The sequence below is a fragment of the Azolla caroliniana genome, unplaced genomic scaffold (genome assembly GCF_043228905.1).
Source record: "Azolla caroliniana isolate FFs.n. ecotype wild unplaced genomic scaffold, voAzoCaro1.0.p SCAF_8, whole genome shotgun sequence".
In the NCBI taxonomy this organism is placed as follows: domain Eukaryota; kingdom Viridiplantae; phylum Streptophyta; class Polypodiopsida; order Salviniales; family Salviniaceae; genus Azolla; species Azolla caroliniana.
In genome coordinates, this window is record NW_028230443.1 from 20,336,154 (window position 1) to 20,348,968 (window position 12,815).

At 51.2% G+C, this 12,815-nt stretch overlaps 1 protein-coding gene across 1 annotated transcript; it reads right to left on the minus strand.

Moving 5' to 3' along the window:
* Positions 1–355: 355 nt before the first annotated feature.
* On the minus strand, positions 356–1,027 carry LOC147861290 (uncharacterized). Its single transcript, XM_087323363.1, has one exon. It carries the CDS (start codon positions 1,025–1,027, stop codon positions 356–358), a length of 672 nt encoding a protein of 223 aa, XP_087179489.1.
* Positions 1,028–12,815: the final 11,788 nt, after the last annotated feature.

The window sequence follows — 12,815 nt, forward strand, 5'->3', positions numbered from 1 at the left end:
GAATATGTCCCTTCATCCGGTGAGCACTTCTCACCGGGCCTTCACCATCCGGCTCTTGCCGGGTACTCCTCATCCAGTTCTCACCGGGTCTTCCGTAGCTGGGTACTCCTCATCTGGTTCTCACCGGGTCTTCTGTAGCTGGGTACTCCTAGTCCGGTTCTCACCGGGTCTTCCGTAGCCGGGTACTCCTCGTCCGGTTTCAGCCCAGGCTGAGTTTGTTCATCAGCACTGTTCTTCTCACTTCCCATCTGGAGGGACCTGTCTCCCAACAAGTGGTTCATTCTTCAACTGCATTCTCATCTCGAGGTCCTTAAGTGAACATATTTTGCCAATTGTGGTGAGGTTCCTCTTTTAATTACTCTTTTTCAACCTCGATGTTCAAGGCTATATCATCCAGAGCTTCGATCTCATGATTTGGGGCCTCTCTTCTCTTAAAGATCTTGATTCTTTTTTCTGCAATTGGCAAAGGAAATCGAGTTGCATCTAACTCCGCTAAAAAATAGGTTGCATTGCTTTCTATTTTCTTGACCATATACGGGCCAAACCATCGTTTCGCGAACTTTCGAGCAGTGCTATATTGATTATCGAGACTACTATCATAGACAAGAACCCAATCTCCTTCTTCAATTTTTCTTTGTCGAAGACGATGCTTTCTATCAAAATTCTCCTTGTTCTTCAATCGAGCTTGGCGCAACCGTTCTATTGCCAACTCGATTTCTTCGGGCCTCCGTTCTAGTTGTTGAATCCTCGTGGCTAACAAGACTTCCCGAATCATTTCCTCTTGCCATGGCAAAGATGTCCACGAAGCAACACTTTGCTCGATAGGAATTATTGGTTTTTGCCCTAATATGAGTTCGGCCGGCATATATCCTGTAGTCGTGTTATGTGTAGTTCTATCAGCCCACAATGCATAAGGTAGTAATCGTGGCCAATTCCCCATCTTGTCGTCACAAGCCTTTGCTAGAGCTTTTACAATCAGACTAAGTCCTCGTTCCATCTTCCCATTTGCATCTGGGTTGTATGCCATGGTGAGCGATAGTTTGACGCCTATTCTTGAAAAGAATTCTTTAGCTTCATTTGCATCTAATTCTCCCCTATCAACTACTATTTTGCCAACACATCCATATCGACTAATAACATCTTCAAGGAGAAACTTACAAACCGCCGAAGTTGTTTTATTCCTTAGTGCCCGTCCTTCTACTTGGTTGGTGAGATCCTCTCTTGCTAGCATGAGATACTTCATTTGTCCTAATCCCATCGGCATAACCACTATGTCTACCAACCACTTATAGTACATTGATAATGGATATGTCGGATGAAGTTCATCCCTATGTTGAATATTCGAGTATAATTGGCATTGCTCACATGTTTCAACATAGCTTGCTACATCTTTGTAAACACCCAGCGACCAATACTTCTCCTTGACCTTTGCAAATGTTGCCCATATACCTTGATGACTTGCCCACACACTATCATGAAATTCAACAATTAGTGTTTGTTCATCTTGTTTCTTGCACACCACTCGATGTGCAGTTCCATTCTTCTTCTTTGGAAATTTCCATAGATGTCCTTCTTTGAGGAAGAACTTGTAGGCCTTCTTCCTCATTCGGTAGAAGTCTTCCTTTGACCATGATTCATCCTTTGTAAGAGAGCTTAATTACTTGCCAAATTTGATGTATTCACCCTGTTAAGTAATTAGGTAATTAACTAGGATTAATTAGAGACTAATTATATGGTTACGTTAAGCAGCGGAAGATTAGTATGATATGCACGTGAGAGTGTGTGAGAGGAAGAGAGGGGGATGATTGGATATATTGAAAAGTGTCATCAACATACAAAAATACCCACAATGAGGTATATATACAACCCATGTGCAAAGGTACACATGTGTGGGTAGAACATAGGTACTTATGTGTAAGTCCTACATTAAATGTACTAAGGAGTGGAGGATCTAGAATATCGCACTTAAGTTCAAGGTCCTATTTAAAGGCTTAACGTCAACACATTAACTAGATTCGATCTAGGTAACTACTAAGTTACATGTGTTGACTAACTAGATTAAACTAGTTGAGTTTGATATCTTAACACGCCCCCTCAAGCTCAAGTGTGAGTTGTCCATCTAACGTCCGGTTTAGCTTCCTTCGGCTTCGTCGGCATCAGTGCGGCTTGCGGCTTTCTTCGCGGCGTTGCGCGGCTTTCTTCGCATCTTCGTGGCTTCATTGCGCGGCTCTTCGCGGCTTATTCTCCCCCTCAAGCCTGTGACGAAGGCTTGGATCCTCGGGCTCTTTTTTGGCCACTACCTTCATCACGAGGGTATAGTGATGGGCCATATACTCGTTGTAGGTGTAACGAGTGACTTGAGTTTTCGCTCGTGATGAGCAGCGGAGATTCTTGTTTGTCGATGTGAGCGCCTTCTTTGCTCCGAGTGTCCTCATGATGGGTACACTGAACTCACTGTCTAGTGAGCGAGCCGAATCATCCGAATCACAGTTGTCAAGGTGGACCTCGACTTCGTATTAGGGCATCTTACCTTTGCCTTTGTCCGATGTCGGACTTGGCCGGGACGTGTTTTCATCGCGTGGAGGCTCTTGTGGGCCAATTAGCTCGGTAGAGCTTGGATTGTCCTTCAATGGAGGACTTGTCCTTCTCATGCATCATGGCGCGTGCTACCTCAAGTATTTGCGACTGCATTTTGTTGGGGGAGTGTGTCGACATGAGAATTCTCTACAAATGCCTTCACCTTGGAGGTAGGAGGTGAACTCGTCGGAGAAGTACTCCTTTCGTCCGTCCGATCTCAGGCATCGAATGTGCCGACCGGTTTCTTTCTCCACTTCGCTCTTCTTCTTCATCGAGTATATCCACGTGTAGCGCGAGTGGTCGTCGATGAAGGTGACGTAGATGCGGCATTCACCGAGCATCGGCGTTTGAGCCGATCCCCATACGTCCGAGTGGATTATGTCAAGGAGGCCTTTGCTTGCGGAACTCTCCTTCGGGAATGGGAGTCGATATTGTTTGCCGAGTTGGCATGCTTCGCACACTCGGTCGACTCATTTCGATTCGAAGGCCGGAAGTCCGATTCCGCGAAGCCGTTGGAGGTTTACGTGGCCAATTCGCTTGTGCCACAACTCGATGTTTGTCTCGGTCTTGAGACCTTTGGCGTACATGGCCGATTTAACCTCGTTCGAGTCGAGGATGAACAAGCGACTGTCTCGCCGTCCCTTGGCTATGAGTCAGCCGTTTTTCTCGATGAAGCAACCTTCATTGTTAAAGCGGACTTGCATGCCTTGCTCCACGATTTGGCCGACCGAGACCAAATTCTTTGTTATTGTGGGCACGTGCAAGACATTCCTAATGCAGGTTTGCTCGCCTTCTTTCCCGAATGGGACATTGCCGATGTGCCGAATGGGATGCGGAGTGTCGTCTCCGGTCTCTATGTAGTCGGGTCAATCCGGCGTTCGCAAGTCGCGAAACCACTCTTGGTGCGACGTCATGTGGTGCGAGGTGCCGGAGTCTACGACCCACGCGTTTTCGGAGTTGGAGGTGCTTGTGGAGTTTGCGGGATCGGAAGCCATCATAGACTTCGCTCTATGCCTCATCACGAAGAGTTCGCCGTAGTCCGCGTATTCCGTGTTCGCGGCATAATTTGTGAGTTTCCGGCTTGTTGAAGCTGACTCGCTTCGTCTTTTTCGGTACTCCTCTTCGCGATGGCCGATTTTGCCACAATAGTTGCACGTAGGTGGCATCGTTCACCGACCCTGTTCAGCGTGGAAGCTCCCCCTTGTTGTGCAAGTTCCTCGATGGCTTCCATTTCCTTGCCGAAATTGTGAATTCCCTTCGTGGGATAGGTCAAATTGACCTCTTCCACTTCGACCTCGTCTATGGGCACCATCCGTATCGGAGAAGAGCATTTGTTCTTCCAATGTGTTGGTCTTTCATTGAACATGGTTTTCTTCGACCAATAGCATGTTAGGATCTCGGTCCCTCCGGATGGGATACGAAGGCCCGACATCGGAAGACCTAGTGAGAACCGGATGTGGAGTACCCGGCATCGGAAGACCCGGTGAGAACCTGTGAGAACCAGATGTGGAGTACCCGACAACGGAAGACCCGGTGACAACCGGATGTGGAGTACCCGGCAAGGAAGACCCGGTGAGAACCGGATGTAGAGTACCAGGCAAGGAAGACCTGGTGAGAACCGGATGACGAGTACCCAACAAGGAAGACCCGGTGAGAATTGGATGTTGCAGGCCCGGTGAGAACCTCTCACTGGATCAAGGGACATATATGTAAATATGTTCCATAGAGCCCACTGGGGCTATATTTGTAAATAGCCCGAAAGTCATATTAGTATAAATATGACCTAGGGCATGTTATTCGCTTAGCCGGACAAGGCCTAACACAAGGTGTCACGGAGACACTTCACCAAAGGGGTGATTACGGCATAGGATTAAGATTCAACGATTACACCGACTTACGTAGGTTACACGATTAGATTGCTTTGGTTAATTACACGCGTAAGATATAACAGTGATTACAGAACGGAAATCAAGACAGAAGTATAAACATCATAAGCTCTATTAATTATCCGCTGCGATTACAATGGGGTCCGGGCCTTTAAATAGGTTTCCGGCCCGTAGTACAAAACGGTGCCTATCGCACCTATTCGGGATCCGTCCGGATCTGGAACGACATACCGTTTCCAGTCCGTCCGTCCACACTATGCTCATTTACAACCATATTTAATTAATTCCTTCACTCCGTATTTTGGACTCCTTGCCGGCCGGTAACACATGGCACGCCCGTGGGACAGTACCTTGTACGTCGAACCCTGCTCGGCCCCTTCATTGTTCACCCAAATTGTCCAAAATACTTTGTTCAAGAATTTCCACTTGTTCTTCCGGTTGTGGTTCTTGCGGCTGTGCTTGCTGCTGCTGCTGTGGTTGCGGTTGGGACTGAGGCTGCTCCGGCTGCTCTGCTTGCTGCTGCTGCTCCGTTTGTTCCGCTGACTCCGGCTGCTCCGTTTGTCTCTCTGACTCCGGCATCTCCGTTTGACTGCTTCCGGTCCGGTCTCCTTCCAGTAACGGTTCCTCATCACTGAGGTTGACCGTAACCGGTTCTCGTTCTTTCTCTCCTCGGATCCGAGACCTCTCGTAGCTTTCAAACTGGATCTGCGCCTCCAGCCTGTCGTCGTCCAGCTGAGCTACAAGTTGCCGGACTTGCTCTAGTTGGTCCTCTGCCAAGGCTTGAAAGTCTTCGGCTAGCTCATCTCTTATGCCGGTGAAGTTTTCGGAATTCAGCATATAGCAATCATCTCCCTCCTTCCGCCGGTTCTCTACGTCGGCCCGGAGCAATTGGAGTTCCGCCGCGTTCGTGGCCCACTTGGTCCACCATTTGACGGACCCGTTGTCAATCAAGCTCTTGGTCTGGTTCAACCAGACCCGCATTATATCCTGGATGCGACTTGCCCCCATTTGCGCTCTGCTTTCCACCACTTGTCGCTCCTCCTTCAACTGCTTGATGAGATTTGCCGTATCCTCCGCCTGCTCTCTGTAGCGCGTCAGCTGCCCTTGATATGTCGTTTGCAGCCTCTGCAGTACCTCCGCCGCTCTTTCTTTTTCCGCCTGTTGTTGCCTGAGGAGCTCTGTCCGAACCTTCTCCGCCTCTTCCAACCGTCTTCTGTTTTCCGCTTGTTCCTTGGCGAATGCGGTTGCGGTCCGATCAACTGCTTGCCGGAGCTCATCCGTCCGTTCCTTGTGCTCCGTTTGCAACCGTTTATACTCCCGGTGCAAGTTCTCAAATTCCTCTGTTTTTTGTTTGAGCTTGCCGTTGATCTGGCGATGGTTCCGGTCTTCCCGGTCCTTTACCTGCCGGAGTTCCTCTTTCAGGCGCTCTACTTCTGTTTCGGCGTTCCTCCGGAGCCTCTCCTTCTCTTGCAGCATTTTCTCCTTCTCCTCCTTGAGCCGGTCGTACGCTTGGTGGCCTTTCCGTAAGCTCTCCTCGGCCCGGCGTAGATTCTCAGCAGTCTTTTTGAGTTCTGCCTCCGCTGCCGTCTTCAATTCTCTTTCGCGGCTCCTCAGCGCTTCTTGGGCAGCTAGCTCATCCTTTAAGTCCGCAAGCTCTTGGGCTTGTGCCGCATTTCTTTCCGGAATGGTTTCCGTTGCCGGGGTCTGATTGCTATGTACAGGTTGATTTGACACTTTATTCTGTACATTGCCCGGAGTCACCGGTGCTTGGACTTGTGTTGTCAAAGCGAATTGAGCCATTTCCCTTGTGACCCTGTCCAAGTCTTGTTCAAGGCTCCGGATTCTGGACCGGGCCGTCTCTAGATCTACGGTTGTGACGAGCAACCGTTCCTGGTGCGCTCTCTCTTCCGCCTCTATATACTCGACCGCTCCGGCGATTTGCTCGCCTACCCACCGTAGCCACATGCTACTGGTGCCTTGTTGCTGTACTGGTCGGGTCGGCTCATTCCCTGTGGAATTGTCTGGCCTAAGTGCCTGCATATGCCGTTCTGGTTCTACTCCTTGGCCGCCGTGTGTGCTGGCTGGGCTCGCCGGCTGTTGAGTTCCGGTTCTCGCCGTCTCCGGAGCCGTTGGACTGACTTCTTCTACAGAAGTCGACACGACCGGTTCCCTACGCACCGGTTCCGGTTCCTCCCTTGTGGTTTGCTCAGGTTGAGTTGGGGGCGTTTCTGCCTCTCGCGGGTACGACCGCTCCCCTCCTGTCTCGGCGGTCCTACTTCTTGACCGTCGTTGGAGGTGCTCTTCTGGCTCCTCCGTTTCCTCTTCCTGTGTCACGGCATGTTTCTGTGCCGTCAAGGGTTTCGGTTCCTTCTGTCCCGATCTCCGTATGGTTATCTTGACGGGTCGGACCGGTGACACCTCCTCCGGTTCTGGGACCCGTTTCTTCCCTTTCGTCGCCTTCGACGCCAGCAGCTGCTGTCGTTTGGACGCCGGCTTCGAGGTGCTTCCTTCCGATACTCTTGGCCGCTTCTTTGGCTGAACGGTCTCGACCGGCGGCACGAGCAATGTTATCCATTGAGCGACGGCATGCCACAGCTTCCGGCCCTCCTTGCCGTCCTTTCCTCGTACCATGTCGATTGCCACGCACAAACCGTCTGCAATCAACACCGGCCAATCCACCTTGGTCCCTTCATAGGTGGCTATGATCATCCCTGCCCGATTTTTTGGCATGACAGGGGGTCGGGGGTACACGTGGCCGTACTCATGGAGCACTCGAGCTATCTCCCTGAACAGTGGATCTTCGCTGCCCTGCGTTCGATAGCCTTTGCCGGCAACAGAGTACTCACCGAAATATCGGGTGAGTTGCTCCGAGGTTGGATTATCAATCTGAAAAATTCCTCCCTCCGGAAGGCCTGTTAGCGCACGGATCGCTTCCTCGGTGATGACTTCCTTGTCGAGCTCCTTGATGACCTGGTCGGCTTCTCTGTGCGGTGGTGCTTCCATGATGGCCAAGAACCCCTCCAGTCCGTGTTGCCTGAACCATTTCCTGGCCGCTTCCGACAGCGTTTGTGGTTCCATGTCTGCTTCGAGGTCGAGGGAAGATGGCGAGGTAGAGTGGTGATGAGAGTGAGGACGAGAGAGAGAGCGTTCTAAACGTGGGGGTTCTCTGCGTGCAGGTTCGCGTTTGCTCAGCTTCCACTGTCTTGGTGCTTCTGTGCTTCTTGGCTCGCGAAATGAAAAGGTCTCCATGCGTTCTGCTTCTTCTTTGTGCGTTTTGGCGCCTTTTTCGAGCATGCACACGTCGTGTACCAATTTAGTATTAAGTAGCGTGGCGTCTCTTAAATGCCCACTACGTACCTTTTCGCTCCTTGCTTTCACACCCGTTCATACCTCGATTTTTAATGATTTTTTTTTTTTTTTTTTTTTTTTTTTTTTTTTTTCAATTTTTAATGACGGTGTGTGACCTTACACATCCGTAGGTCCCTTCAGACCCTTACCGTTTTCCTTACGGGTTGCCGTGTCTTCCTTCGTCTTTGCTACGGGTTCCCCGTCGTCTTTTTCTTCCGGATCGATCCGTACCGATCCCGGACAGGTTCCCGGTATAGTGCCGGTTTGCTGCATAAACGGGTTCTTTGGCATCGGTCCTTTATAGGGCTTTAGTCGAAATCCGTTCACCCACTTGCCTAGTACTTCACCGGCAAGTGTCCCTATCTGATAGGACCCGTTGTATTCTCGTGTCAGCCAATACGGGCCTGTCCATCTGAACCGGAGTTTACCCGGCATTTTGCCCATCCTCGTTTGGAATACTAGCACCGGCTTTCCAATTTCGAACATCTTCTCATTACCTTTCCGGTGACGGTCAACGAACGCTTTCCGTCGTCGCTGCTCCAGTTCCATGTGTAGGATGCTGGCCAACCGTTGCTCCTCCAATTCGCATAGTGCTGCTAGCCGCATTTCCTCCGACTTCTTTTCATTCAGCCGTTCCCGTAGTTGGATCCGTAAGCTTGGTACCTGAAACTCGACTGGCATGACCGCTTCTAAGCCGAATGCTAACCGGAACGGCGTTGTCCGGATACTTGTTTTGTATGCCGTTCGGTACGCCCATAGCGCGCTATGGAGCTTTGTATCCCAGTCCGTCCGGTTTTCGTTGACGATTTTGCGGAGAATGTTCTGCAGCGTTTTGTTGGTGGACTCTGCTAACCCGTTCGCCTGTGGGTAGTACGGTGTTGTTCGTTTATGGACCACGACATAGAACGTTGTTAAGCTTTCCACTACCTGGCCGAGGAAGTGGCCTCCTTGGTCGCTGATTAATTCAATCGGACATCCATATCGGCACCAAATGTTTTCGTACAGGAATTTTGCTGTGGATGACGCGGTGTTGTCTCTCAGGGCCTTAGCTTCCACCCATTTAGTGCAATAATCCGTTGCCACGATGACATAACGATTACCCGTTCTCATTGCCGGTGGCTTGAACGGTCCGACAAAATCCAACCCCCACTTCTGGAATGGCTCTAGTGGGAGTACCGGTTGGTGTGGCATCCGTGCTTGCTCCGTAGGCTGGCCCATTCGTTGGCATAGGTCACATTCCTTAGCATACTTGACGGCGTCTTTTAACGTCGTGGGCCACCACAAGCCGCTCTGCCATACTTTCCTTGCCGTCGCTTCCCCGGCATAGTGTCCTCCGGCAACCCCACAGTGTGCTTCCCGTAAGATTACTTCTTTCTCGTCACTACGGACTGCCCGTCTCCATATTCCATCTGCTCCCTTGTGGTAGAGAGTGTCCCGTAATAGACAGAAATTGCGGCTCTGCACCGCCAGTCGTTTCCTCTCGTCCCGGTTCATTTCCTCCGGCGGCAGGCCCGTGCTTAGAAACTGGTGCATGTTTGTCAGCCACCTATCTTCTGATGCCACCGTGCCGTCCGCTGCCGTTTCGGGGGTGATACGGAATAACTCTGCGTCCGGGAATTCATCCGCTACTCCGTCGCCTGGTTCTCCGGACTCTAATCGGCTTAGATAGTCTGCTACGGCATGCTGGATACCGGGCCGGTGGAAAATCTCGAATTCGAACTCCTGCAACAGCAAGGTCCAACGGGCCAATTTACCGGTCAGGGACGCCTTGGACACTAAGTACAGGAGCGCCGAGTGGTCCACATGAAAGGAGAACTTCCTTCCCAATAGGTAATGCCGAAACTTTGTTACACTGTAGATCATGCCCAGGGCCTCCCGTTCCGTCGTTGAATAGTTCTTCTCCGCTTGGGACAGCTTCCGGCTGGCGTAATATACCGGCCGGTACCATTTGGGCTCCGTAAGTTGCATTAAGGCGCTGCCGATAGCGATGTCGGAAGCGTCAACGAACACATGAAATTCCTTGCTCCAATCCGGAGGTTGCACGACGGGTGCTTGCGACAAAAGTACCTTCAGGGCATTGTATGCCTTATCCTCCGTCTCCGTCCATTGGAACGGTGTCCGATGTACCACGGTGTGTAATGGTGTCGCCAAGTCCGCCAAGTGACGGAGCATCCGGCTGTGCCACCGGATTTGTCCTAAGAATCGGCTTAGTGCTTTGGCTGTTTTCGGTGCCGGTGCCCCTAGTATAGCGTTTACTTTATCCGGGTCGACCGCAATGCCCTCCTTACTTACAATGTGTCCCAGCAATATTCCACTTGAAACTCCAAAGATGCATTTTGCTGGGTTTAAGCTTAGCCGGTATAACCTACACTTTTCAAGGCATAACCGTAGGTGCTGCAAATGGTCTTTTCCCCGGCTATAGACTACAAAATCATCCAGGAAAACTTGCATGAAGGCAGGAATGTATTCGCCGAAGATCTCCATGATGATTCGCTGGAACGTTGCTGGTGCCGTTTTTAGGCCGAACATCATGACTTCGGCCACAAACACCCCCCATTCGGTGACGAACGCTGTCTTCTCCTGGTCGTCCGGGTGCATCCGGATTTGATTGTACCCGCTGAACCCGTCTAGAAAGCTATAAACTTCATGACCGGCGACGGCATCCAGTACTCCGTCCGTGAACGGAAGAGGGAATGCATCCGTAGTTGTGGCGGCATTTAGTTTCCTGTAATCTACACACACACGGATTTTACTGTTCTTCTTGGGGACGACGACGATGGGGCTTAGCCACGTCGCTTTCTTTACCGGCCGGATGAAGCCCACTCTTAGGAGTTTGTCGATTTCCTCCTTCACTTTGGCGGCGTAGTTGGGGTTCATTCGGTAACGTCGTTGCGCCACTGGTTTCGCGTCCTTGCCTAAGTGGATCTGATGCTGATATAATTGAGGGTCCAACCCTCGCATGTCTTCGTATGACCAGGCGAATACGTCGCGAAACTCCGTGAGAAGTTTGATCATCGCCGCTTTATCTTCCGGCTTCATTTCTTTGGCGATGTGTACCGGCTTTGATTCGTCCTTGCTTCCTAGGTTCACTTCGTCAAGCTGGGATGCCTTTACTCGTTGGGAAACGGCCATTTCCCGTTCCAACGCTTCCTGTGCTTGCCGTAATTCCCGAATCGCATCTTTGTCTGGTTCGGCTTCGGTTTCATCCCGCTGCGGCAAGTATGGCGCTACGGCTTCAGCTACATCAATCTCGAAGAGTGGTACGATCTTCGGGTGTTCCTCCAAGTACTGGGCTTCTTCGTCGTCTGCCAATCCTTCAAGCATGTTCACACATTCCGCATACAGCGGTGTGCATTCCTTCCCGTTGCTCGTCCGTGGTTGTGTTGGTACCCGGACCTTGGCTTTTCCGCGTCGGAAGGTAATCATATTTTTCCGCCAATTTTGCTTGATGTGTGCTGTTTTCAACCATGGTCTGCCCAGCAATAGTGGGTACGCGCCTTGCGCCTGTAGCTGCAGCACGACAGCCGAGATGTGAAATGTGTGGCCTCCTATGGTGACTTCCAATTTCCGTATTAAGCCCGTCGGCCGTACAGAGCTCGTATCCGCCATCCGTAGCCAGAACGGACATGGCTCCCATTCATGTATACCCAAGGCATCACACGTGCGGAGGCTTATTACGTTCACCCCGGAACCTCCATCAATTACTGTGCCGGGAAGTTCGTGCCCTTTGACAATAGCTGTAATCACCGGACTACTTGTGTCCACCACCGTCGGTCCCTCCTCCGGGTTCGAGAAGAGGACTGGTGCCGGTGGGGCTATACCGTCTGTCATGACCGTTTTTAGTCCTTCTGTGAATCGCGGCACGAGCTGCAAGAGTCTTCCTAATGGTAACGTGATCTGACATTCTTGCAGTGCTTGCCATGTCTCGTTTTCTGGGTGGCTACCGCCGGCACTCCCTATGGTATTCGCCTTTTGCCGTTCCGCGTCCGCGACGTTCCTTTCGTTGGCTTCCTTCACCCATTCCGTCGCCTGCTTTCGTATGGCCTCTTGTGTTTCCCACTCTTTGGCTATGCCTTTCGACCGTGTGGTTACTTGCTGTAAATCCGCCACTTCCGGAACCACCATATTAACTGCTGGTCGTTTCTCGTAGCTCTTTACCGGGCACTGGTTACTGTAGTGGCCTTCCTGCCTGCAGTAGTAGCAGTACTCTTTATGGGTATTGCTGGATTCAGCATTGCTGGTAGCCGGAGTCGGTCCCGTAGCGAGTGGTGCGTTCTGTGCCGGTTGGCTCCTTGGGGTTTCATGTTCCGGGTCCCTAGGGTGACCACCTTTCTTGAAATTACGTTTCTTATTATTCTTATGTTTATTTCGGTAGTCCGGTCGTGGTGGATCGTAAAATCGGCCGTAGTCCTCCTGGTGCCTTCGGTAACCAGGGGAATGGTCTCTGTCGTATTGCTCGTGTCGCCTGTTGGGCTCCCGATAACGGTCCGATCGCTCATACCGGTCGTAGTTATCACGCCGATTCCCGTACCGGCCATCATTCTCTTGCTTGTCTCCGTACCGGACATCCTGTGCCGGTCGGTACCGGTTCATTTTTTGCCAACGATCTTCATCTTCGTCTTGGCTGCTTCTTGGCTCGATCCGTCGGACGGGTGGTGCTTGTCGGTTTAACAGGTTTTACTCGCACCGGTCCGTTGTATGACTCTTGGATTGACAAATCACACACTGAGTGCGCATGGTGCACTCTACTGCCGAGTGTCCGGCATTCAAGCAGATTGTGCATTGAATTGCCTGCCGGAACCGGAGATCTTCCTCGGTGGGTAACGCCCGTTGCAGTGTTCCCAGCGTAAGCCATGAGCTTGTCTTTTCCATTTCTCTGACCCGGTCAATGACCTGATCGATGGTGCATCCTCGAAAGTCGATCACCGTACACACCGTGCGTAATGGTTCCCGGAGTGCGTTTAAAAATATCGTCCGTAATTCCTCTTCCGGGGGTGCACGGGC